This window comes from Mobula hypostoma, chromosome 1 (assembly GCF_963921235.1).
Source record: "Mobula hypostoma chromosome 1, sMobHyp1.1, whole genome shotgun sequence".
Taxonomy (NCBI): domain Eukaryota; kingdom Metazoa; phylum Chordata; class Chondrichthyes; order Myliobatiformes; family Myliobatidae; genus Mobula; species Mobula hypostoma.
In genome coordinates, this window is record NC_086097.1 from 222,770,042 (window position 1) to 222,797,144 (window position 27,103).

The 27,103-nt window shown below is 37.4% G+C and overlaps 2 protein-coding genes across 2 annotated transcripts in view; one reads left to right on the forward strand and one right to left on the reverse strand.

The window, feature by feature from the left end:
• terf1 (telomeric repeat binding factor (NIMA-interacting) 1) overlaps window positions 1-12,890 on the forward strand; it is a 44,153-nt gene extending 31,263 nt beyond the window's left edge. Inside the window, exons 7-10 of the mRNA XM_063065042.1 lie at window positions 1,559-1,618; window positions 2,304-2,407; window positions 3,685-3,770; window positions 11,305-12,890. Of these exons, the coding sequence (XP_062921112.1) occupies window positions 1,559-1,618; window positions 2,304-2,407; window positions 3,685-3,770; window positions 11,305-11,481 (427 nt within the window). The 3' untranslated portion in view covers window positions 11,482-12,890. The remainder of the gene's footprint in view (window positions 1-1,558; window positions 1,619-2,303; window positions 2,408-3,684; window positions 3,771-11,304) is intronic.
• Window positions 12,891-14,659: 1,769 nt separating this feature from the next.
• The window catches only part of LOC134343362 (somatomedin-B and thrombospondin type-1 domain-containing protein), a 34,443-nt gene continuing 21,999 nt past the window's right edge, over window positions 14,660-27,103 (reverse strand). Inside the window, exons 3-5 of the mRNA XM_063042065.1 lie at window positions 26,383-26,461; window positions 22,572-22,748; window positions 14,660-16,224 (exon numbers count right to left, since the gene is read on the reverse strand). Coding sequence (XP_062898135.1) covers window positions 16,107-16,224; window positions 22,572-22,748; window positions 26,383-26,461 — 374 coding nt within the window. The 3' untranslated portion in view covers window positions 14,660-16,106. The remainder of the gene's footprint in view (window positions 16,225-22,571; window positions 22,749-26,382; window positions 26,462-27,103) is intronic.

A 27,103-nucleotide genomic window follows, 5' to 3' on the forward strand; every position in this document is an offset into this window, starting at 1 on the left:
TGTATTTATCATTATTATTTATTTTTTCTCTTTTTATATTTTCATAGTTTGTTTTTTTTAGAACATTGGTTGTTCACCCTGTTGGATATAGTCTTTCATTGATTCTATTGTGTTTCTTGTTTTTACTGTGATTGCAAGAAAATGAATTTCAGAGTTGTATGTAGTGACATATATGTACTTTAGTAATAAATTCACTTTGAACTGTGATAAAATGCACTATTTTACACCATTGTGTTAGAGATGAAGATCTTGGTTGTGACAAGTTACAGTATGTAACATAGAATTAGGACATTTTAGTTGTACATATGCATGCTGACCACTGAGCACCCACCCATTTTAATCTCATCTCTTGGCATTTGCAATAGCTTTTTATTCTTTAGCAATTCAACTGCTTGTCCAGACTTAAATGTCAGTAACTGTTTTGACCACCCCTCTTTAGGCAGTGTATTTGAGTTACTAGCACTCTCTTCGTGATAAAGGTATAAGGGTAAAGGTTTCCCGCAGTCTATTCTATGTATACCCTTCATGATTCTATACCTCAATCATGTACCTTTTTAATATCTCTGCTCCAGGGAAAGCAAACCTAAACTTTACAGTCTGGAAAAGTTCCGTCCCATACAGTATTCTGGTGAATGCCCTCTGCAACCTCTCCAGCAATATCGCATCCTTCCTATAGCACGGTGATCAGAACTGTACAAGGTGTTCAAGCTGAGATCTTATCAATGTCTCATAAATTTGGAGTATAAATCTCTGTGCCTTTCTATTCACTGTCCAGTAACCAGTCGACCGCCTTAAGCATTTTATCTTCCTGCACCGCAACCTTTAAGGAAGTTTAAACATCCTTCGGTTCTGCAGTGCTCCCTAGCACTATTCATGGTGCATATGTTAGCCGCCTTAATCCTTCCAGAATACTGCATCAATTCCCATCTGCCATTTTCCAGTCTGTTTCATATCAACAGCCTAAGACTGCAATCCACATGTCAACAACTCCATCAGTCTTCATGTCATCAGTAAATTTACTGATCATCCAAATCGTTATAAATAGCAGGGGTACCAAGTTCCAGTTCCTGTGGAGCACCGCTGGTCACAGCCATCCAATCACAAAAATAACCCTTCATCAATACCCTTGGTCCCAAAATTGGCTTGGCAATTTTTGATAACGTTTTAGGTAGATGGGAAAATTGAAATTTTTGAAGAATCCAACTTAAGGTTTTATTTTATAAGGAGGCATTGTTCCCATTGGCAGAAGGGCTGAAACTTAATCAGCTTGTCATCAAAATTGAAATCATGAGCATAAGTTTTAAATTAACTTCTGCCCTTTTGAAACAAATAACTAGATAGTAGCCAGGGTTAGGAAATATAGCTTTCTGCTACAATCATGTTAGTTTCTGGTTGTGCATTGCATAAATACTGGGGCTGTAATAAAATGTGGATGAGGGCACGAATCCTGTACTGTGTCAATAAGTACAGTTTGGCTGGGGGGGAAGCCCTTTTTCATTGAATGTTTTTCAAATTATTTGAGAGTTTCCTTATAACCCACTCTCTTTGTTTGCTGCAGTGGGGATTTATTGCAAGACATTGATGAAGAGTTGAATAACACAGAATCTAATATGAAAAGGTTTGTTATGATTGTATGATTTTTTTTGTATTGTATTTTCTATTCGGACATGTTAAATAGACTTGAAAATTGTGCATTCTCACTGAAGCACTGGGACCAAAAAATTAATGGGGGTTTTTCCCCACTTTTTCTTGCTTAGCAGGGTTTTGTTTTATTATCACCAAAAATTTTTCAATCTTTAAAATAATGTTTTTTTTCTTGAGACATTGTAAGTGTTGCTTACTTCGATGTACTCGTGTTAATTTTGCATAATAATAATATTTGAAAAGAAAATTAATGTGACAAACAGAGTTTTAAATTGTAATCTGGGTATGTTTAAGGTTTACTGCTTTTAGATTGCTCCTTTTAAAGAAAACACATGGGGTTAAAGTGGCATTTATCCATTTCACTTTCCCATTACTGTAGTACATGAGAAATTAACATTATTTGTTCATTAGTGCCTTGCTTTTTGCTTTGTTCTTGATGATATAAAATTTTTCTTACGTTAATAATCACTTTTAAAACAATTGTTTTTGATAACAGTTACTAAATTAATCCCAGTTAATTTATGGTTTTATAATCTGTCCCTGGCTAGGTTTTGCTTTATTATTGATGTGTTTGCTGCTTTGGCCTTCTTTCCTCAAACTTAGTAAAGGTAACTGTTACTTTACACTAAAGTTATAATATGAAGGACATTTTATTGCAGATCCAAAAAGCGACTTTACAGTTTTTCTCATCACAAAGAGCTGAAACCATTAAAATTTGAATCAACTGAAGATTTCTTGAGGAAAAGAAAATCATCTTGGAAGGGTATGTTAATCAACGTGCCTTGATCAATTTTGATATTTATTAATCTGATTACCCCAATAATTGCTGCTACTTCTATTTCTAACTGTATCTTACAATTTGAATAGAATCCCTGGTGTAGATCTGCAAAGTTTATAGAAATAACTTCTGACAGAGAGGAATAAATTTGCAAAATGAGTATCACAAGTTATGACCAGTTGGTATTCTGCATATCATGGCTAATAAAAGGATTTATTGAATGATGTTCCACAGGGTATACTTTATGATCTTTTCTGGACATTATTGACTAACTTCATATCATTGTGTTCTATTTTTATTTGTTCTCTTAGGAAAATAGCTTTTGTCAGTAGGCCTTTTATCCAAGCTTCCAAAATGCATGTCCAAACCTTATTAAACTAGAATTACTATCTTGCAGTTACATTTTTTCTTGCTTACCCTGTAGAAAGTAATTGGGCCACTTGGCAGCTGTTCAGTCAGATGATGGAAATCAGGAGTTTTACTGTAAATGCTGTAAATTGTGCCTGTGGCCCAGAAGGTTTAAATACTCTGTAAAAGAGTAAGAATGAAGGATGCTGCCTTCATGTTCTACTCCTGTGATTGTAGGGTGCTGTAAATAGCAATAAAATGAGGGATTAGTTATTCTGTTTTGTGGTATTGATTGACAACAGGCTGGCTGTCGAGTGAACTTTTTAAAAACAGCTTCAAGGGGCTTTTGCATTTTCATATTAAAGTAGACAAAGACTACGATTTAATACATCTTTTCAAAGCTGGCAAATCAAAATGTACAAGACTGAGGTCACTTTGTCTTAAGGAATGTGACACTCAGTTTCTTGCACAAATGAAGTAGGATTTCAGTTTCACTGATCTGTACTGTGTAGGATTTAGACCAGGCTGCATGGCACTCTCAATTTTCCATTCAGGACTTTCCTGATTTCTATCTTGCCACTGAAAGGAAAACGAAGCAGATGTTAATCATCTCTTAGCAGAGGATGTGCGAGAGTCTATTTATTCTGTTTGTGACATGTAATAGCTACAGCAATACTGATACAGATCACCTCACCATGGAAATGGTGAAGATTGCTGAAACACAGGAAATGAACAGTTGAACTAAGCTTGAAATGCATAAAATACACAGGTGGCCAAATCACAACACTGTTGAAGCATCTTAGCATACAGAAACTGCGGTGTTTGTGTTAGAATTGGCATTGCAAATATCCACTGAAATCATGTGTGCGGAAAAGTAAAGTCCTTTCAAACATTAACAGTTCTTTCTATTACAGAGAAGAGAATCACGAGTACTGGTCATCTGGTGAAAATTAAAAAGAAAAGTATGTCAATTAATTCGGATGTTCCAAGGAAGAGAAGAGTAAGTAACTTTAAAAATATCTATGCTGTATGAAGCTAAATTTGTATCATTAAAACTATTAGAGCAAACACTCTTCCTCTTAAGAGCAGTATTGGAGTTGTTTTGAAGGAGAGAAAGATTATTTAAGTAAAATAAATTTATTATCAAAGTACATACGTCACTGTGTGCAGCCCTGAGATTCGTTTTCTTGCAGGCCTACTCAGTAAGTCCAACAACACAATGTGCAAAAAATAAGCTGTGCAAATACAAAAAATAATGATCATAAATAAATAACCGAGAACATCTGATGAAGAGTCCATAGGTTGTGGGAACGGTTGTGTGATGTGCGAGTGAAGTTATCCCCGATGATAGTTAAGGAGTGATAACTTTTCCTGAGCGTGGTGCTGTGGATCCTGAGGCTTCTGTACCTTTTTCTTGATGGCAGCAGCAAGAAGGGAGCATGTCCTGGGTGGTGGAGATCCATGATGGTGGATGCTACTTCACAGCTTCAAGTTCCTCCTCGGCATCCACAACACCGAGGACCTTGCGTGTTCTGCAGACGCCAGTTGTGTGGTGAAAAAGGCACAACAGTGCCTCGTTCACCTCAGACGGTTGCGGAAGTTTGGTACGGGCTCCCAAATCCTAAGAACTTTGTACAGGGGCCCAATTGAGAGCATCCTGACTGGCTGCACCACTGCCTGGTATGGGAACTGAAGCTCCCGTAATCGCAGGACTCTGCAGAGAGTGGTGCGGACAGCCCAGCGTATCTGTAGCTGTGAACTTCCCATGATTCAGGACATTTACGAGGACAGGTGTGTAAAAAGATCCTGTAGGATCACTGGGGACCCAAGCCATCCCAACCACAATCTATTCCAGCTGTTACCATCTGGGAGGCAATACTGCAGCATAAAAGCCAGGACCAACAGGCTCCAGGACGGCTTCTTCACCAGTCCTTCAGACTGATGAACTCACGCTGATTTGAGTGTACTTTCTATTACATTGACTGTTCTATCTATTATAAATTACAATGATTGCACATTGCACATTTAGACGGAAACGTAACGTAAAGATTCTTACTCCTCATATATGTGAAGGATGTAAGAAATAAAGTCAATTCAATTCAGTTCAGTTCCATATACATGTGCTCAGTGGTGGAGATAGTTTACCTGTGATGGACTGGGCCATATCCACCACTTTTTGTAGGACTTTCTGTTCAGGGGCATTGGTGTTTCCATACCCGGCCATGATGCAACCAGTCGCCACACATCTGTAGAAGTTTATCAAAGTTTTAGATGTCATACCGAATCTTTGCAAACATCTGAGGAAGTAGAGCTGCCGTGCTTTCTTCGTTGATGCACTTGCATGCTGAGCTCAGGACAGAGCCTCTCTGAAATTGATAACATTGAGAAATTTGCTGACCCTCACCACCTCTGATCTCCTGATGAGGACTGGCTAATAGACCTCTAGTTTCGTCCTCCTAAAGTTAATAATCAGCTCCTTGGTCTTGCTGACATTGAGTAAGAGGTTGTCGTGGCGCCACTCAGCCAGATTTTCAGTCTCCTTCCCATTTGCTGATTCATCACCACCTTTGATTCAGCCAATGACAGCGGTGTTGTCAGCAAACTTTAGTATGGCGTTGGAGCTGTGATTAGCCTCACTGTCATAGTATAAAGCAAGTAGAGCAGGGGCCCAAACACTCAGCCGTGTGGTACACCTGTGCCAATGGAGATTGTCTAGGAGATGTTATAATCAATTCGAACTTACTGGAGTGTACAAGTGAGGAAATCGAGGATTCAATTTCACAAGGAGGTATTGATTCCAAGTTCTTGATGCTTAATGATTAGTATTGAGGGGATGATAGTATTGAAGCTGCGTTTGATAAAGAGCATCTTTGTTGTCCAGATGTTCCAGGGATGAGTGAAGACCCAGTGAAATAGCATTTGCTGTGGACCTGTTATGACAGTAGGTAAACTAGAGCAGATCCAAGTTACTTCTCAGTCGAGAGTTGAAGTGCTTCATCACCAACCTCTCAAAGCACTACATCACAGTGATGCTAATGATGATAGTCATTAAGGCAAGTTACCATTTTCTTCTTGGGCACCAGTATAATTAAAGCATGCTCGAAACAGGCGGGCACCTTAAATTGCAGAAGTGAGAGGTTAAAGATATCGGTGAATACTTCAGCCAGTTGTCCAGCACAGGTCTTTAGTAATCAGCCAGGTACTCCATCTGGGCCAGATGCTTTCCTTAGGTTCACCCTGCTGAAGAATGTTGTCCTGCTTTCCTCAGAGACTGAAATCACAGGGTCATAGTGGGCGTGGGAGTTCCTTCATGCTTTGATGGTGAAACTGAGCATAGAGGGCATTGAGCTCATCTGGGAGTGAAGCTTTGTTGTCACCTATGTCACTACTGTCTTTATAAGTTGCAGTTGTAATATTCAACTATCCAAATAGCTTTTTTTAGAACACTACTATTTGGAGGTAAAATTAAAAAGAGGTTTATATCTGAAATGTGCCACATATTTAAATATGCATAGCTTTAGGAGATTATTTGTAGAAAATCTGTCGTAATCAGTAAAATCTGACTGGAATTAAACACAGTATGCACATGAAATTTTAGAAGGCTGTGGCATGTTCTTTTTCAACATTAATCTGAAGGTTTGTGCGATTACGTGTCAACAAAGTGTGGTATTTGTCCTATGTTAGTTTAATGTTGGATTTTTTCCATAATAGTCTGTGATTAAATGTCTCATTGTCTTCATCCAGTGCATGTATAATTTTGTGTCAATTATGTTTAAAGTTATTCCAGTTGAATTATTAGGAAAAGTTGTGATTTCAAATGTAATTTGTTATTTTTCCAACTAAAATCCTTTTTATCTATGCTCAAGTGCTTCTTTTGTTTGAATAGCTTGTGCATCATAATATTTCATAGTTTTTTATTTCACTAGATATTTTTAAGAACAAAAGCAAATGTTATTGACCCAAAACTGCATGTGATGTCCTGCCCAAAGCTTACACAGTAAGGTGTTTGTTCTCAGAGCAATATTTTACTAGACCATGCCTTGCGAGTTACTAGTTGAGTGTTATATTTCTGACGTTAAGTTATGGAGCCCAGCTTAACTCCTTTGTTAGTAGAATAATGAATAAACAGGCAATATGAAAATGGCCTAATCCTACTGGTGCTTATTGTTGAATTGAAATGTGACTTGGCTTGCTGAAATAAATAGCTTTCTCTGTTCTTGATATGCCCTGTCTGTGCATGGATGAAAGCCCTCGTTTGCTCTCTCAACCCTATTCTCACCACCTGCAGTTTCCTCTCCAGGTCTTCATGTTAACCTCAAGCTCATTGACTGTTTCCACTCCTCAAGAATTTATAACTTTCCCTTCAAATCTATTCCAAGAAAAAAATTGTCGTTCCTCCATTATCACCCATTCCTCTCAGCCTGGAACCGCCATTCCTCCAATGCATTTAACTTCCTCTAATTGGGCCCCTACTCTGCTGAGGCAATAATTAAAGCGTTGTTAAGGTGATGCTGAGGAGTGAACAGGTAGACCTAATCTAATTTTCCCTGAGTTCAGAAGAACAAATAAAACATTTAAAATTCTGAAGGAGTTTGATTAGATGGTTGCTCTGTGGGTATGCACTTACCTGTAGAGAATAAAACTTGAGGTTACATTTTCAGAATTTCTTCAAGTGATCCTGAATCTCTGCAGTTTTCTTCTGTAAGTATTGTAGATGCTCCCTCATTAACTAATTAAATAGATCTTTGCATATTAATGGATGAGAACACTGCAAAAAGATTAGCTTGAGACATTTTGGTAATACATTACCAAAACCTTAATGTATTACTGAGGGATAGAAATGTCTCCTTGCTTCTTTTCTTGTTTCCTCCTTTATTTTTGACATACTTAACTGTACATGCCACTTCCAACGTATCCCCTCTTTGTTAAGCTAACTGAGACTGCTCTTGCTTAGTTTTATATCAGCCTATGCAGTTGTGGCTAGAGAATTGTCTGTACCAGCATCTTCTCCTGCACTTGCATTTCCCATATGGTCTCCTGTATTTCTTATTTGAGAATATCTTTTGAAGCCTCAGTGTCAGGATCCGCCAATACTCTGGCACCAGTAGTGGTTGCATCCCAGTGCTACCACGTTTCATGACTCCAATGCTGATAATTTGTCAAATTATTTGCCTGTCTCTGAAACCTGCCAGGCAGAAATTACCTCTCGAGTCTTTTACGTTTAACCAGCTAAATTTGAAAACAATTAGCAGCAACGCTTCAGAGAAAATCATTATCTTCTTTGCATCTGGACCAATTCACTTAATGCTATGTCCCTTAGAATTTTTTAATTTTTTCTTTGCAACATTTTTTCTGGCTTCAGAGTTGATATAGATTCTTCCCTTTTTTATACTATTTCAGGTATATTTTATTTCTCCCTCTTATTAATGCAGAATAAATATAACTTCACTACTCTTTGGCCTGTGAGTTGGTGATCAAGGCACAACTACATGTTATTCATAACTGTAGATATCTTTATTAGATTACTCTTTAATTTCTCCTCTGCAGATAGATCCTCTTTTCTTGTGTAAAGCTTCGTCCCTGGTTTTACTTTAATGATTTTCTTCTTCCTTGATCTAGGCCTGGTTATTCATGCCAAGTACCAAAGACCAGGCATGACAACCTAACGGGGGGGGGGGGGGCTTAATCATTATAAATTATCTTTTTTTATGTATATTTTATGCCCCTTTTATAAAACACTAGGATTTTTGTGCATCTTTATCAATTAGTCATCCTATCTTTTGAAGACATTTGTATATTTGAATCCCAGTTCCTTGCTACTGTAAGTCTATCCTTGTATTTCTATTTATATTATGATGTTTATTAATTCCTCAGTTATTGCTTTGTATTTTCGTGTTGTTTATCTGCCCAAACTTTAAACACTTCTACACTTACCTGAAGATTTGTTATCTCCACGTTCCATTTTTATTTGATATCATATTCACTACACACACTCACTCACTCACTCCATGTATGAAATGAGCAAAGATCCTAGAATTGAGTTCTGAAGAGAAACATCACTAATCACCTTCCTCCCTTGGACAAAAAAATCAATAGCCACTAACCTATGGTCCCTCCTTCCTTTGCACAAAAAAATTCTGACATGATACTAGAAGACTCATGGCAAAGGTATATTTAGTCATTATAAATTATTGATTTCTACAACATTAATAACACTTTACAGCACCAAGGGTACAGTGGTCCAGAAGGGCAATTGCAATAGAAATAAGAATTGTAAATTAATAAACTTTTCTAATAAAAATTTTCTGAAAAAATTGATGAAGAGGTACAAAGAGCCAAACTTGATAGAAATTAACTTAAATATTCCTATCTAATTCTCTTCAGCTAAGTAAGAATCTTTGAGGATCATCCTTTGGTAACTCTCTGTGTGCAAAAGTTCTGCAAGGTGCTGCTCAAATTTTCCAATTTTTATTTGTCCTAATATTTCCAATTTTCACAGCAGAAAACATAAATGCTTGCTTTTGTTTTGCCCAATCTCTTTATCTTGAATATTGCAGCTTGTTATCTCAGAACCTTTACAGTGCTTTGTAAAAGTTTTCAGCCACATGAAAAACTAAGAAATCAAAACCGGAAATGTCAGCAGTTCAAAGGTATTCATCCACCTTTACTCAGTACTTAGTTTAACCACCTCTTGCACCTATTACAGCCAGTAGTATTTTTGGATAAGTATCTATTTTACACAATGTGATGGAAAAAGATTGCCCATTGCTCCTTACAAAATTGCTCAAGCTGAGCCTAGTTAATTATAGAGTAGCAGTAGACAGCAAACTTGTGGTCTTGCCAGAGATGTTCAGTTGGGTTAAGGTCAAGTCTCTGACTGGGCTACTCAAGGACGTCAACTTTCTTCATTTGAAGCTACCACATAGTTGCTTTATCACTGCTTCGGGGTTGTTGTCCTGCTGAAAGATGAATTTCCTCCCTGGTTTATGTTTTCTGGCAGAGATTAGCTGGTTTTTATCCAGGATCCCTCTGTATTTAGCAGCATTTATTCTCCCATCCGTCCTGTCCAGATTTCCAGTCCCTGCAGCTGAAAAGCATCCCCATAGCATGACGCTAACTCCACCATACTTTACAGTAGGGATGGTGTTGCCTGGCGGATGCATAAATCTAATACTGTGCCATATGTACTCCTTAATGTTGAGGCCAAAAAGTTCCACTTTAGTCTCATCTTCCACAGGACCTTCCAGATCTTTACTGTATCTTCTAAGTGACGCGTTGAAAATTCTGTCTGGGCAAGGATATTTTTTTAAGCCAGAGCTGCTTCGTTGCCACTTCCATTAGTACCCTTTTTGTGCAAGGCCTTGGAGACTGTGGAGCCATGAACTTCATCTCCAGTTGCAGCCATGGTTTTCTGCTGCTCACTCAGAGTGACGTGGTGTCACAGCAGCCTCTCTTTGGCATAGTGACTGTGATTTTATATTTTTTCCACAAGTTCAGGATGGACTGCACTGAGCTCTGAGTTATGTTCAGTGCCTTTGAGATGGTCTTGTACTCCAGGTTTGTGGGTCTCTATTATCATTTCACTGACTTGCCTTGAATGCTCCTTTGTCTTCATTTTGGTTTGGTCTTTTGAAAATCTACTCTACTGTTGAACCTTGAAGAGAGGAGTATTTATTCTGATGATCCACATCAACAAATTTGGTGAACTGATAAGGTAATATACAGTATTTTACCTGAGGAAAGTTAGCGTAGTAATTACAAAGGGGTTGAATATTTTTTTTCAGCCTCATCATTTTGGTTTTTAATTTGTAGTAAATTGTTGACAGGTTTCGGAACTTTTATTTTGATTTGACATGATGCACAGTGTTTTGTCAATCAGGTCAAAAATATCGTATTTTCAGTTAGAAAATGAGACAGTAAAATGTGAAAATAATTGTGGGGGCTGAATACTTTTTTCAAGGCACTATATAAGGAAACCTCATACTTTTTTAAAAAGCTGGAAGTAAAAGGTGAAGTGCAAAATGCAAACTTGTAATATTTTGGAGTTGGCATTTTCTCTCTCTAGCTGCGTGGATTTTCTCCTGATGCTCTGGTTTCCTCCTATATCCCAAAAGATGTGCAGGTTGATAAGTTAATTGACAGCTGAAATTGCCCGAAGAACAACAAATGGTGAATCTGGGAAGTGGGAAAGAGAGGGGTTGATGGGAGTAAAGAAGATGAGTATAAAATGTGTGCTTAATGGTCTGTATACCTGCCATGGCTAAAGGGCTGTTCCCATCCTGTCTGACTCTATAGTAAGTATCTACGGTAAGTTTTGTATAGAAAATAGCTCTGCAGGCTTGGCAGTTATTATATGGGGTATGTCAAAATTAAAACTACTGGTCACATGCAGTTATTTCTTTACTCTTCTTTATTTTATTTCCCTGTGCCTAATCTCTTCCCAGTCGATATAACATAAATTTTTTAAGGTTGACTTTCATGTCTGTAAAGAACTGCATTTCAAAATTGTATTTAAAGACATCTTTATTTTAAAGCCTTGGCTATGGGAAGAAGATACGAAACTAAAAGAAGGAGTAAGAAAATTTGGGCTTGGAAATTGGACCAAAATTTTGGAGCACTACGAGTTCGACAGTCGTACTAGTGTCATGCTAAAGGACAGATGGAGAACAATGAAAAAGCTTCATATGGTCCACTCTGATGAAGAGAGCTGAGAACTAGTAGCATCAAAAATTCCATAGTTGGTACCCACCATTGCGGTGAAGGGATGGATTGGTGATCTTTATAGCTTTTTATTTAATATATGCCAGGTGGAGACCAACCCATTTTGCCTCTGCATCGTTAAGTTTGAAGAAGTCCATATTCTTGTGGTAAACCTTGAAGACAACTTTGATGCATTTGTCAGATCACTAAAATTTACCATCTATTTGAGCACATAATTCTGTCTGTGTATACATAAATCACTTTGCTTTTTGTGGTGAGGTGCCTTCCTTGTGAAGTATGAAGACTGCAGATAACTGCACGCTTGACAATGCATTCTGTTGTGTGTAGTAGATTATGAGGGAAGCTTTGCTACATTTCGAGCATTCCAGGTCTGCCCGGTGTCAACATTAACACCTCTATTCTACCTGTATGTTACTGAGAACAATCAAAGCAGAACAAATATGGAAGTTGAGTAAGCAGCAAGTAAATGGGGAGTAACTTGTACATGTTGTTTGAACTTGGAGCATTCAGACCTTTACATGAGTGTCAGTTGGCCAACTTTGTGAACTGCATTTCCTATTTGATCTTGTAAAGTAAGAGTTAAAATGTAAAATTCATATCTATTACAATTAAGTGTTATTGCATTACCAGCATGTACACACACTGTGGAAATTCAATAATATATTCTAAAAAAAATACATTGTATGTGATAAAATTTATAAGGAATATCACTATGTCATTGTAACTAATTTGCTGTTCTCACCCATGTACTTTTATTCAATTGCATTTGTTCTACAATCACAATTTAAATCCTAATGTCAATACTTTTGGGGGCGGGGGGGGTGCACGGTCTTGCCTCTGCTTGTTGGACAGGTTTTAAAGCTTTTCAAATCTGATTTGGAGGAACATGTAGCCTAGACAGTAGTCTCTGGCTGTGTGTAACCAGCTCAGATTAAACTGGGGGTGGCTACTCAAAGGGCTAGAAGAGCCTTTTCTGCACTGCATCAAATAAATAAATAAATTTCCTAATTGGAAGAAAAACTATGCCCACTTCTACAAAAAAAAATGACATTCGCAATGGCTGAAAGATGAAAATTTGGAGTTTGCTAATACTTGGGAACTAAATCCAGGGTGATTTTCAACATTATGCATATCCCATATTGGGATTTAGATGTTATTTGTAGTATTGTCTATATATTGTAAGGTAAGTTCCCTACTTTTACAAGACCAGTGTGTACCCTGCAGTTATTTTGTCCATGTATTAAGATAGTCATCTCCCTTCAGATGGTGACAGCCATTACATGAATTAGCCAATAGCTTAAAGGGGGAAAATCTCCTTTAAAATTTTGATTTCATAAAAATACTCTGGTACCTATGTGTGTATTATTTCCAATATGTAAAGTATGTGAATAAACTTTATTTGTCAATGATATCAAAATGTAGTGTTTGTCTCTTATTACAGCACATTTCAGTATTTATGTTTATATCTGAAATTTTAAATGTTTGCTTAAAGTGGGGATGAGGCCAGAGAATACTGATGAGAGGTGGAAACAGCAGCAATGGGAAAAGGACAATTTAACTTACAAAAACGAGTAGAATTGAAGTTGACGGTGAGAAATGTCTATGAACAAACTTTTTGATTTTTTTTTTGTAAGCAATGGATCAAGCATGTTGTGCTAAATGTTTACAAGTTATTTATTAGGCCTGACTAGAGTAATTTGTGAATATTTAGGCACTGCACTTCAATAATATCTATCATGGAAAATTAAGGAAATAGTTTTAAATTTGTCCTGCCACCTAATAGGGTGAAAATAGGATACCATATAACTTTGGGTGTTACAGAAACAACAGTATTAGTTATCAAGTACCCAGATTATATACTTACAAAAGAACAAGGACAGAGAGAAGTGATGACATTGTCAATCATAGTACTGCTCTGATACCTTCTAAGTTGTGATATAAAGGCAATGGATAGGGCTGAAATCATGAACGGCAGGGGAAAGAAGATATGGATGGATAAATGGTATGGATTGCAGGGATAGCCAGAAACTTAGTCAGGGCAGAAATGGCTAATCCGAGAGCATAATTTTAAGGTGATTGGTGGAATGCATGGCGGGGGGGGGGGGTGGCGGTGATACCAAAAGTAAGTTTCTTTTTTACACAAAGTGGCAAGTGCATGGAGCAATCTGCTTCAGATGGTGGCAGATGCAGATTCATTAGGGGCACAAGAAATTCCTAGGCATATGGATGACAGAAAAAAAAGTTAGGGTTACGTAGGAGGGAAGGGTTACATTGATCTTTCGAGTAAGTTAAACGATCAGCATAACATCAAGGGCCAAAGGGCCTTTACTGTGCTGTCATCTTTAATATTCTATGTAGTCAGTATACTCCAAAGTGTGATGCCTCAGCAGCTCAGAGCATTAATGGAGAGCTATGTTTGAAGGCAACTTTAATTATCATGAGAGATAGGGTAGACAAGAGCCAAGGCAAGAGGATTGGGAATTTTTAGAATCTACCAGCAAAAGATTTAATAAGTTTATAAGAAGGATGAAAGTTAATTTTGGGAGAAAACTTGCATAGAAGTACAAGTTATTAGATACATAAATAGGAAGAGGGCTGGTGAGATAAATTTTAGGCCTCTATACATCAACGCTGGTGAAATAAGAACAGTAAACAAAGAAATGACAGATAGGTGAAATATGTTGCGTAAGTGTTCATGGTGAAAGTCACAGCAATACAGCACGGATATAGGCCTGGTGGCTCAATGCATCCACAGTGACCATATTGTCCACGAGCTAGTTCTAATTTCCTGCGTTCATCCCATATATTCCTCCAGGCTCCTCCTCTCCATGTATCTTTTCAAGTGCTTCTTAAATGACAATATTGTACCTGCCTCAACCACTCCGTCTGATGGCTCATTCTGTAGTAGAAAAAGTTGTCCCTCAAGTTCCTTTTAATTTTTTCCCCTTCTACTCTAAATCTGTGCCCCCCTCCCCCAAATAAAGAGACCATTAGCTTTATTCTTGGTCATTACTCAATATTCTGATTTGTAATAACTACTGCTACCCCAGTTCTCAATTATCCATCCATCAGATAAATCAGGTAAATAAAATGAGTCCATATCTCACCTTCAATAGATGCAACAATGTTTTTAACAGTTATTTGCAAAGTTTAGCTGGTATATTTCCATGATGACAAATGTACATTATAATTATATTTTGTGCAATGCCAAATTGAAAAAGATGTCATTTCAGTGTCAAAAACATACTCATGCATGAAGCTTGTGAGTTTCTACTTTAAAGGTTATTAGCAATATTTAGATGCATTCTCTCATTATACACATTTCCAACAACAGTAAACCTGCACAGTTTTGTAGTTGTTTATTACTAATGTCCATATTTTAATAATTGATAAGAATTAGGAAAAACATTCTGGTTTTCTTCCACCATTAGAATGCCTATTTTTTGATTTTCCCTAAATTTTAATAATCCTTTGTTGCAGATGTAAACTTCTCCATAACCAATTCTTAAAATGAACTTCATTTTAAATTTGCCATAAAACTTACACACACTTATTAGTTGACATCATTCTATCTATGAGTGGATGTGCACTTTTCAGATTTTGCTGAGGTCATACCACACACTGGATTTCTGCTTCCATAAAGATAGTCAGTCATGAGTGCTACAAATACAAATGTCATTGGCCGATGCTGCATGGTGATCTAGAGCTCTCTGGCAGGTCGTATGATCCGGATGTCTAATATGAAAATACTGAAACCATGGATGGCCAAGATGGCTTATGTCATCAACTACTGGTTCTCAGTGGCTATCGACAATCTGGAATACCTTATGTCCATGGAAGACCCAATGTAAGAGTGCCCTTTTACTAGCACTCTTAAATGCTGTTATGAATTGATACTGGGCTAAAATCCCAAAACACACATTTGACTTTGTCCTTATAAAAATGCACTGACTTGCCTGAAGAATTAGCACAATTGTTTTCCTATTTATTTGCACCTTGGCCAAATAAAGCCAGTCCAGATGCAATGCAGAATTCACAATAACAAATCCACAGAATTTGCTTAGGACCCCACCGACCATGCCCCCCATCATTTCTGCAATCTACACTCTGATGTTATGGCATCCTAAGTAAGATGTTTAAGTCACTGTCAAAGTGTTGCACTGAAGTGTTTAAGATATTCTTCTATCTAATCTATCTGAGCTTTTTTTAAATCTAATTGGCCAGAATATGATTTAGTCCTGAAAAGACAAATCACTTAATGTGTTCGTAGTGATTAGAATTAATTCTAAACTGGAGAAAATTATGCTACTAATTTTTAAATAAGCCCCTAAAAATACAACCATATTGTGGGAGATGGTCACAAAGAACTTCAAGTTTTGAATCTAAGTATGTATGATAACCTTCACAAATGATCACCAACCGTGTTTTCAGAACATTAACAATTCAAACTAATATTTTTAAAGACCTTAATTCACATTCAGAATGATGCAATCCTGTTTGACGATAATATTTGTGAAATGTGATCTTCAAAGTAAAATGATGTTTTTTCCGATGTACAGTAAACATAATCATAAATTGATAACCTTGTGCAGAATGTTTCTAAAATAATAATTACTCAAATAAAAATAAAACTGTGGACACCAGGGCATGAGCACTGCAGTCCCCCATTCACTCTTTTCCACGTTCCTCTGCACCGAGAATTACCCACTGCTTGCCACTGTGATATACGAGTCCTGCCAAAAATACAAATACAACAGACAAAAATCTTACAAATGTATGTAGCAAACTGTAGAAATAGAAATACAGATGTAATATGGCTGCCTTTTATGCCAATGAAGGCCAATAAAGCATTCCTAATGTTGAATATCACAACCTCACTTGTTATGGGTGTGGTCTCACTGTCCCAGAGTTCATCTTGTAGTGAAGCATGGCTGCCATTCATGCTATTGGGTTTCACTTTGTAGAAAGTACACTTACAGCAGCAGTGTGTAAAAAGGGCCCAGAGGATCATCAGGTATTCCAACCAACCCAACCACAAACTGTTTCAGCTGCTACAGTCTGACAAATGTTACCACAGCATTAAGTCCAGGACCAACAGGCTCTGGGACAGCTTCTTTCACCAGGCCATCAGATTTATCAATACACAGTGATCTGATTGTGTATCTGACTGTATATATATTGGGCAATATTCTCCCACATTTCCCTTCTTTATTGCTTGCACATTATGACAGAGACTCAACATAAAGATTTTTACTCCCTTGGATGTAAGAAATAAAATAAATGTATGTAACCCTCAGGTTTGGCCAACTCTTGTCAATCTAGAGGAGGACAGCCTCCGGCCTGGCCAAACTTGAGAAATCTTGTTTGGGTGGATGCTACATGATGTGTTCCCCTGTTACAAATCAGTACCATGAAATAACAAACAATATACAATATGCAATTAAGCGATTGAGCTTTATAATTCTTAATTTGACTATAGGGTTAGCAAAGAAAACAAAAAGAAAAAGGGCCAATTTTAATGAAACAGTCTAATGCATATGTTGGAACTCATTGATTTCCCATCTGGTCATTCTTCATCGATTTTCCCCGGGCATTGTCGACTCCCGACCCCATTCCAAGTCTGCTCAGTCCTGCAGTCTACGGCTTCCCCATTCTGGCATCTTCTCTCTCCATCTTCTGAACCCAAAAGCCTGTGAATTCCCTTCTCTTGGGTACATAAGAAAGAAAATACACCTCCACTCATTGGCCAGCACACATTCTAAAGCCCCCGTTATCTCTAGACATAACTCAAACACTGCAGCTACAGAGAAATCATTACATTAGCAGTGAACCCTTTCCCAGAGCGTTACATAAATACAACGGTAATTTTTTAAATCTGGGTTGACTCTTAATTTGCTTAGTTTGTAGAAGCTTGCAGAACAGATGTTAGTATCATTTGGTATATCAATAACTGATGTTATAGCTGAAGGGTTTATGTACTCATGGAAGTAGGTTTCACAGTATTTATAGTCTTAGTTGAGGTCTATGTCTCCAAAAAATGCTTTTAGTCCATTTGTGCTAAAACAATATCTGAGGAAATAGCATATGTGTGTGAACTCACTCAAGTGATAGAAAAAGGATATAAATATAGAGAACAGTTCTGGCTTATTAGGAATGGGGTAAAGAACATCAAGAACATGAGAGAAACATGGACGAATTAAAATCCATGCTTCCAGCTTCAGTTTCTGTGACAAACGATTTATTTGTCTGCATCATGGTATATCTTTTTAGTTTATAGGAATTTTATCTGTGTTTTGGAAATGTTTTATTCTTTGTCATTTATGTTTAAGAAATGCATTGTGTTTTTCAAATGTTTTGTGTTTTAGAAACGGTTTGTGATTTGGGAATGTTTAAGGTATAAGTCTTCTGAGTTTTAAGAGTGGTGTATGGATTTAAATGTGTATCACTGAAAATAAATGAACTATGTTTAGCTACTTTGGTAGCTGGAAGTATCTTCTGCTTGGTAGGGAGAGGGGACTCACTGCTCAAATAGTGGGTATTGGCAGCTAAACTCTCTGTGGAGAATATAAGAGAATAAAAGATTGGGTAGTTACAGTATAATCTCCATTAGTGAGAATACTCATGGCTATTTATTTCTGATAGGGCTTAAGGTCTTTGTCTGAGTTTAGAACTTTGCAGTCAGCAAACCCAATGTCATCACACACTCAAATGAAAATAAACAGGATATTTTGGAAACAGCGGGTTAGGCAGCATTTGCAGAAAGAAACGTGGTGCTCGTGCTCAGATGAAAGATCTCCAACCCGAAACATTAACCCTGTTTCTATTTCTACACAGGCTGCTTCACCTGCTGAGTGTTTGAAACATTTTCTGTTTTTTTAATTTTAGTTTTCCAACATCTGCAGTTTTTAAAATTTTTATTGAACAGGAAATATTGGAAATGTACATCATGCTTTATTAGCATCTGTAAAGAATATCTGAAACATTCATAGGGTTTAAGTATTGTTTGCATAATATACCAACACAAATTCAGATCATTTAAATATTTTACAACTTACTACGCAATTGATTTGCCATCTAAAGTAAATTTAACTAAACAATCATTGAGTTTAAATTGATCAGGATTTAGCTAATGAGATTATTGAATTACTATGAACACCTCAAAAGGACAATACTCTCAAGTATTCATGGTAGATCAATGATCTAACTAGTTAAATCCAAATAAATTTAAGCTTCTGAAGTCATTTGAAACTGAAATCAATTTACTAGTGACAAAACCCATAATGTAGCAAATAATTACATTTTGCAAAATTGGCCTGCATTTCAAGCACAATATAGCATATTATGGAATTGAAAAACTTACTGATTTAATCAATGACATTTATGAGACTGGAATAATACCAAAAGAGATGGAAAAAAACAGTATTTATCACTCTTCCTAAGAAACCTGGAGCAATAGAATGTGAATTACATAGGACCATAAGATTAATGAGTCATATCACCAAGATACTTCTAAGAATTTTGTTGACAAGAGCTAAAAGTAAGATACAAGCTGAGATAGGTAAATAACAATGTGGTTTTGTGAAAGACGAAGGTACAAGAAACGCAATATTGATGTTAAGGAGGCTATCAGAATGAGCTATTCAAGTGCAAAAAGATTTGTTTGTTTATTTTATCGACTACACAAAAGCATTTGATAAAGTGAAGCACAATAAGTTATTCGAAATATTACAGGAAACTCTAGATCTAGATTCGAAAGACCTCCGCCTAATCAGAAATCTGTATTGGGAACAAACTACCGCTGTAAGAACTGGTGGAGAAGTATCACTTTACGAAAATCAAGAGAGGCATTAGACAAGGGTGTGTTTTCTCCCCTGATTTGTTTAATGTGTATAGTGAAACAATATTACAAAAAATAAGAGACATCTTGGGAATCAAAGTTGGCGGTGAAAACATCAGTAATTTCAGATATGCAGATGACACTGTGTTAATTGCAAGTGCAGAGGAAGAACTATAAAACTTAATTGATATAGTTGTTGAAGAAAGTGCAAAAATGGGTCTATCTATCAATTGCAAAAAGACAGAATGTACGGTAATATCCAAAAAGAAGGAGAATCCTATCTGCAGGCCGAGAATAAATGGGGAAGACATAAAACAAGTACAGAACTTTTGCTACTTAGGAAGCTGGGTGACATCAGATGGCAGGTGCGACTTGGACATCAAAAGAAGAATAGGGATGGCAAAAGACACTTTTATGAGAATGAAGAGTGTACTGACCAATACTAAACTAGGCATGACAACCCGCCTCAGAGTACTGAAATGTTACATTTATCCAGTTATGTTATATGGCTCAGAATGTTGGACAATATCTAGTAACATGAGGAAACGAATTGAAGCAGCAGAGATATGGTTTTTGAGGAGGATGCAAAGAATATCATGGATGAAACGAATATCTAATGAGGATGTCATGAACAGAGCAAACACAAAAAGAGAAATAACGTATGAGATCATGAAAAGGCAACGTGACTTCATTGGACATGGGATTAGGAAAGAGGAGTTAGAATGCACAGTAATTATGGGAAAGATTGAAGGAAAGAAAGCAAGAGGAAGACAAAGACAAATGATGATGGAGACAGCAGCCAGAGAACTGGAAATGAATACCAATGAATTGATCCACTTGACCCGAAACAGGAGTGTGTGGGCCATGGCAGTCAAAGCTCAAACTGGGCACGGCACCTGATGACGATGATGATGATGACGATGATGATGATGATGATGATGACAGCATATTGAGTTGTGCTGAAGAAAGGTCTCAGCCTAAAACACGACTGTTTCTTTCTCTCCATAAGAGCTGCTTGACCTGCTGAGTTCCTCCAGCATGTTGTGTGTATTGCATTGGATTTCCAGTCTTCTCGTGTTTGTAGCATATTGAATTGTGCCATTTTATACTGCAATGGTAAACAACTTTCTTGTGGTACAGTTAAGAAACTACAAGTGTAAAACGACCCTGTAGGGAGTTATATAAAGGCTTCCAAATAGTAGCCATGATGTGGGGTGCAAACTACAACGGCAGAAAGAAAAAGCATGTAAAAAGGGCAGTGTTGTGATTGTCATAGGGGATTTCATTATGCAGGTAGATTGGGAAAATCAGGTTGGTGCTGGATTCCAAGAGAAGAAATTTGTAGAATCCCTACAAAATAGCTTTTTAGAGCAGCTGCTGGTTGTGCACACTAGAGAAAAAGCAATTTTTGATTTGGTGTTGTGTAATGAACCAGATTTAATAAGAATTTTGCGTTAGTTTTCACTGTGGATGACACAAGCAGTATGTGTCGGGGGCAGAGGTCAGTGTCATTGTTAACAAAGGAGAAGGCGCTTGGGAAGCCGGAAGGTCTGAAGATAGATAAGTCACCTGGACTGGATGGACTACACGCCAGAGTTTTGAAAGAGGTAGCTGAAGAGATTGTGGAGGCATTAGTAAGATCTTTCAAGAGTCACTAGATTCTGGAATGGTTCCTGAGGACTGGAAAATTGCAAATGTCACTCCAGTCTTTTAGAAGGCAGAAGAAAAGAAATTATAGGCCAGTTAGCTTAACATCACTGATCGGGAAGAGGTTGGAGTCCATTATTAAACATGACATTTCAGAGTCCTTGGAGGCACGTGACAAACCAAGCCAATGTCAGCATGGTTTCCTCTAGAAGATTTGCTTGATAAATCTATCTGAATTCTGTGAGGAAATAACAGGCATGATCAATAAAGGAGAGTCAGTAAATGTTGTTTACTTGGATTTTCAGAAGACTTTTAACAAGATGTCACACATGAGGCTGCTTAACCAGATAAGAGCCCATGGTATTACCGGAAAAATACCAGCATGGATAAAATCACAAACAAAAGAAAATTTGCAAATGCTGGAAATCAAGGTAACACACACAAAATGCTGGAGGAACTCAGCAGGCCAGGCAGCATCTGTGGAAAAGAGTAAATAGTCGACATTTCAGGCCAGGACTGGAAAAAGAGATGAGAAGTCAGAGTAAGAAGTGGGGGAGGGGAGGAAGAAGTACAAGGTGGTAGGTGATAGGTGAAACCGGGAGACGGGGAGGTATGAAATGAAGAACTGGAAATCCGATTGGTGAAAGAGATAAAAGGGGGAATCTGATAGAAGAGGACAGGGAGGAGTGGGGGAATTACTGGATGTTCGAAAAATCAATGGTCATGCCATCAGGGCAATCCTTGCTTCATCACAAAGTGCAAAGCTAATGGAGACTTATCCAAAAAGACTACTGGCTGTAACCACTGCAAGAGGTGGGTCAACTATGTACTGAGCAAAGGAGGATGAATACTTTTGAACTGCTGACACTGAAATTCTAATTTTCATGCTTCACTATTTTCCCTGTTTTTGGCTCTCCTGTGGAAAAAAAGAGCATGTGATTCACAAATAATAATTCTCAGTTAAATTGATCAAAATCCCTGGTTTAATACTTATTTATGTGAACAAAGGGTTATGGACTGAATAATTTTACAAGGCACTGTACGTTACTTTAAATAAATGTAATAGTTTCAATTTTTCATATTTAAGTGATATTTTAAAAGTTTTAAAATTTTAATCTTTCAATTTTCAATCTCATAGGTCATCGTTTTTACTTTTTCAATGTTTACTAATTTTGGAGATAACCACAGAAAAGAAAAAGTATTTGATCATTTTTGACAGGATGCAAGCCTGGAAGATATGGTTTTCAAAGCCTTTCTGAATTTTTCTATAGGAAACTATGAAGAGGCTTACCAATTAAGTAGTTTCACTGATAGGTACAGTGAGGAAAGTGTTGTGTGTGGAGCATACCATGCATAAGGTATGATCTTAGAAAAAGTGTATATTATATAGCAAATGTCCTAACTTATCCACTGTTTCTGATTTGTCTTTTATAATTATGTCCAACAAATCTAATCAATTCAAAATTGGTAATGGGTGATTTTGTTCAATAATAGAAAAGAATTATAAACTGCAAAACAATAAGTATTATTTTTAAAATTAATGTACTCTACTATACTTAATGTTCATATAACAAAATTGAATGAGTTTATAATTACCCATTAATAGTTGCCTCATCACCATGACAACGGTGGTTGTGTGAATTCAGGGCTGGTGGCTGACATGTTACACAAACAGTGTAACCTTCTCGGAGATACTGCATCCACCTGGCGAATGGACGATTCTCTACAGTGCAGTGGAAGGACAGCGACTCAATCACAAACTCCGCACAATATCTGATTGATAACATAAGAATTAGGAAATTACAAACACGGGTAAATTTAACCTGGAGCCTGTCTGGTATTCATTGAGATGGTGGCTGATCTACATCCAAACTCCATGCACTGAGCCCTGCACCATATCCCTTCACGTTCTCGGCTATGTCCAAAAAACTGGTTCTCAGAAGATTATTGATTGACCTGGTACTTACTGTACATTTTGGAAGAGTGTTCTACGGTTGTCCATTTCTATTAAGAAGTCTTTTCTAACTTTTCCCTGAATGGTCTGGATCTGAGTTTGTTTCCAGCCTCTCACTGATTAGGTTATAATCAAAGTATTCCTCATGCACTCTAGTAATTCCTCCCAAAGCACCGAAGAAAATCTAAACAGATTACCTCTTAGTTTTCTACAATGCATTGAAGCCCAGGTTACAAGTGCTCATAATCTAACATTTAAAGACTTGCTAAAATTCTTGTAGATCTGTAGTGAAGTTGTTCCATGGCCAATATATCGCAAACAACTCATGTAACGTGACCATAGTACATGGCAACAGTGGCCATTTTATTAACATAAGGACCTAATCAGTCAATTATGTGGCTGCAACTCAATGCATTAAAGCATGTAGACATGGTACAGAGGGTCAGTTGTTGTTCTAACCAAACATCAGAATGGGGAAGAAATATGTTCAGTGTGATTTTAACCATAGAATGATTGTTGGTGTCAGATGGGGGAAGTGGGGGTTGAGCATCTCAGAAACTGCTAATCTCCTGGGATTTTCATGCACAACAATCTCCAGGATTTACACAGAATGGTGCGAAAAACAAAGAAATACAATGAGTGACAGTTCTGTGAGCAAAAAATGTCTTGTTAATGAGGGAGATCAGAAGAGAATGGCCAGACTGGTTCAAGCTGACAGGAAGGCAACAGTAACTCAAATAACCCCACACGTTACAACAGTGGCGTGCAGAAGAATTCAAGTTCAAGTTCACCATCAGTTTTTGTCATTCAACCATACACATGTAGACCGCCAAACGAAAGAATGTTCCTCTGGAAATTCTGTTGCTGCTTTAGATAGACTGCGTCTGGAGCATTGCATTCAGTTCTGGTAGCCTGTTGTAGGAAGGATGCCAAGGCTTTAGAGAGGGTGCCGAAGAGTCTCACTAGGATGCTTCCTGGATTCAAGAGAATATGCCATAACGAGAGGTTTGTCAAACTTGGGTTGTCTTCCCTGGAGTGGCAGAGGTTGAGGGGAGACCTGATAGAAGTTTATGAGATTAAGGGGCACGGAGATACAGTTGGTATCTTTTCCTCAGGGTCAAAATGCCTAATACCAGAGGGCATGCATTTAAGAAGAGAGGGTAATGTTCCAGGAGATGTGCCGGGCAAGTTTTTTTTACACAGAGAGTGGTGGGTGTCTGGAATACTCTCCCAGGGGTGATAGTGGAGGCAAATACAATAGAGATTCTTAACAAGCTCTCAGACAGGCATATGAATATGCACAGAATTTCAAAATATGGACATTGTGTCAGCAGGGTTCAGCAGAGGGATTTATTTGAGTTCTTATATTAAAAGCTTGCTCCAGATTTGAACACCAGTGCACTACCCCATGGAAGTGCAGTCAACACTCCTGCTCCCTCCATCCAAACTCCCAACTTAAGGTGTCATCTGAGACCACTCCAGATTCTGGACTGTGTATTTTCTGTAACTGTCCCCATTATCTCCTCTCCAGCCCTTTACACCACGTCCATCACTATTCCAATGCTTAAGTCTAGGGATGCCCCATCATCAAACTTCCTCACAGTGTCCTTCTCCATTACTTCTTCACAAAAGTCCATAGGACTTCCCCTGTGACATTTGCTTCCGCTGTGTCTGTACAAAAATCTTCAATATCTCACAACCATACACAGCCACTTGCTTACACTATCCACAGGTATAAGAGCAACCATGTATGTTAGAATATGCATGCAATTTACCTACTTTAAAGCAACAAGCAGGCTTCAAAAAATATTTCATTGACTGCAGATCTCTAAATGAAGACGCAAAATTGTAAAAGGGAACACTCAAATGCAAGTTCCTTTTCTTCTTTCCTCTTAAGTGCCACTCAGTAGAACGTTGCTATTTACCAACAATTCAAATGGAGTCAATTTACCACCCCTATTGACTTCATTAATAGAAATGCTTGCTCCTGCCTCTAGGGCTCTCCCTGCTCTATTTCATCTTCGATTGTCTTATATACTCTGCCAGGTAAAGAGAACTGCAATGTAATGTATATATCAACTTTCACCCTTGACAACAAGAGCTCATTTGGCTCAGATATCTTTGGAACTCCATTCACAGATTCATACAGCACAGAAACAGTTTCCACTGTTTCTGATATTTCATCAGTTAGAAAGTACTTAGGTCCAAAATAGAAAACCCCTTCCTTCTATTTACTGATATCCATACCACTTTCTTCCAAGTGACTTTATCAATTATCTTATGAATCCATGTAATTAACATCCAAAGATGTTTCCCTGTCACTATTTTGTGTACCTTTTCTAAAATTTCTATCAGGTTCTTTAGGGTTGACCCTCTCTTTACAAACCCAATGAATCACCCAAGTTAAAATCACTTATTTTCCTTTCTACTAAAGTCAGAGATAAACCCTGTGGATTGTTTGTAACAATGTTCCTGACAAAGTGACATGTTTTCCATAAATAGGGCTTATGTTGGAATTTGATGAAAATGGAAATGGAGAATAGCAATCAATAAATTGGTAGCCCACAAGTTAGCCAGCTTAACTGAAAGATCTTCCAATTGCGTCCCATCAGATCACTGTGCTTCCAAAGAACATTTGGTAATCACGTTTAAAAAGTTTGCTAAAGTATTTACTGGTTCCCATTTTGTCCATGCCCTCTTTACCATAAGTTGCTCAGAAGAAAGGGATGATGCAGCAGCAGGGGCCTCCACTGGCACAATGCCATAAACTGGCTGTTGCCGGGAGGCAGACCTGACTTGTTGAAAAATGTATCTTCTGGCCCATCTTCACTATTTACTTTCACTGTCATGGTCAAGTTAACAAAGTGCTAGAGGAAAATCCCGAGGAAAACAACATAGTAAAAACCTGAATTTGCTCTTTTCAAAGTTTAATACAAGCCTTTTTTTTATCTACAAGAGTCTGGCTATATTATTGGCAGATTCCAGTCACTCTAATGATGAAGGAATTTCTTCGTACAGAGCCATAAATGAATCTTGCTTTTTCTGTGTCCCTCCCTGACTTTTTTTTTTAACTCAGTTGTTGTGCATTTACTGTATTAGCAAGCCTTACGCTTCTCTATACTTGCATTAATCCCTGGTCCTTCTATTTATCTGTTCTTTTTTATTAAAAATAAGGATTTAAAGTTAAAAAAAAATGCTGAAAATCCACAGCAACTGAAACTGCTAACAAAAAAGAGAAATGTTAAAGTTTGAAGAAGAAACTTCTGGTCAAAAAAGCACTTTAATATTCACAGTCCAAATTACAAATATTGCTTCTAATTTTAACCCATTTAGTGCAGATTTTAACAACTATTCAGATTAAGAACATGAAGACATACTGTATATTACATAGTATGCCGCTGATATGCAGTCAAGTCTGTTCAGATGATCAACCTGGTATTAATTGTTACTTACCCAGGCATCTTTTCATCCCCAAACAAAGTGTGCTGTTTTCTCCCATTATTGTATTCTGCGGTGCTTATAAAAGCAGGTTCTAGGGCAGTAAAACAAAATATTGAGTAGGATAAGATAATGCCAAATATAGTCTGATAGGTTTATCAGCTGATCACAGATATATTTTTTCACTCATTATTATAGCTGCTTCATTTTCCTACATTATCATGTTTCAAAATTAATTCTCTGATCGAGAAGATTATAGGACGTAAAAGGCATCATAAAATGGAAACTCTTTATTCATCATGAAGAACTTAATACTAACATTCAGTCATAGTTCTTATAAAACCTATGTTATCATCACGGTGGCTAATTCTGTATTCTGGAATGCGATAGCATTGAAGAAGACGGTTATCTTTTGTGACTATCGTCAGTTCTCTGAATATTAATATCTATCTTCATGTATTCAAATGAATATCTGTTCGCCAAACATTATTCATGGTAACATTACAGCTTCATGCTCATTTATGCAAAGTTATAATAGAAAGAGCCTATGCAGTAATAATTGTTCTCAGGATTAGATGTGACAATCACATTCCAAAGAAAATAATTATGTCGCATCACACTGGGTTAAACCACTATCCTTTCACAGTGGAGATCCAGATACAAATCCAACCCTGACTAATGGAACAATGCTGTCTTGTCTCTGCCAACTCTAAGCATCCCATGTGATGAGATCATG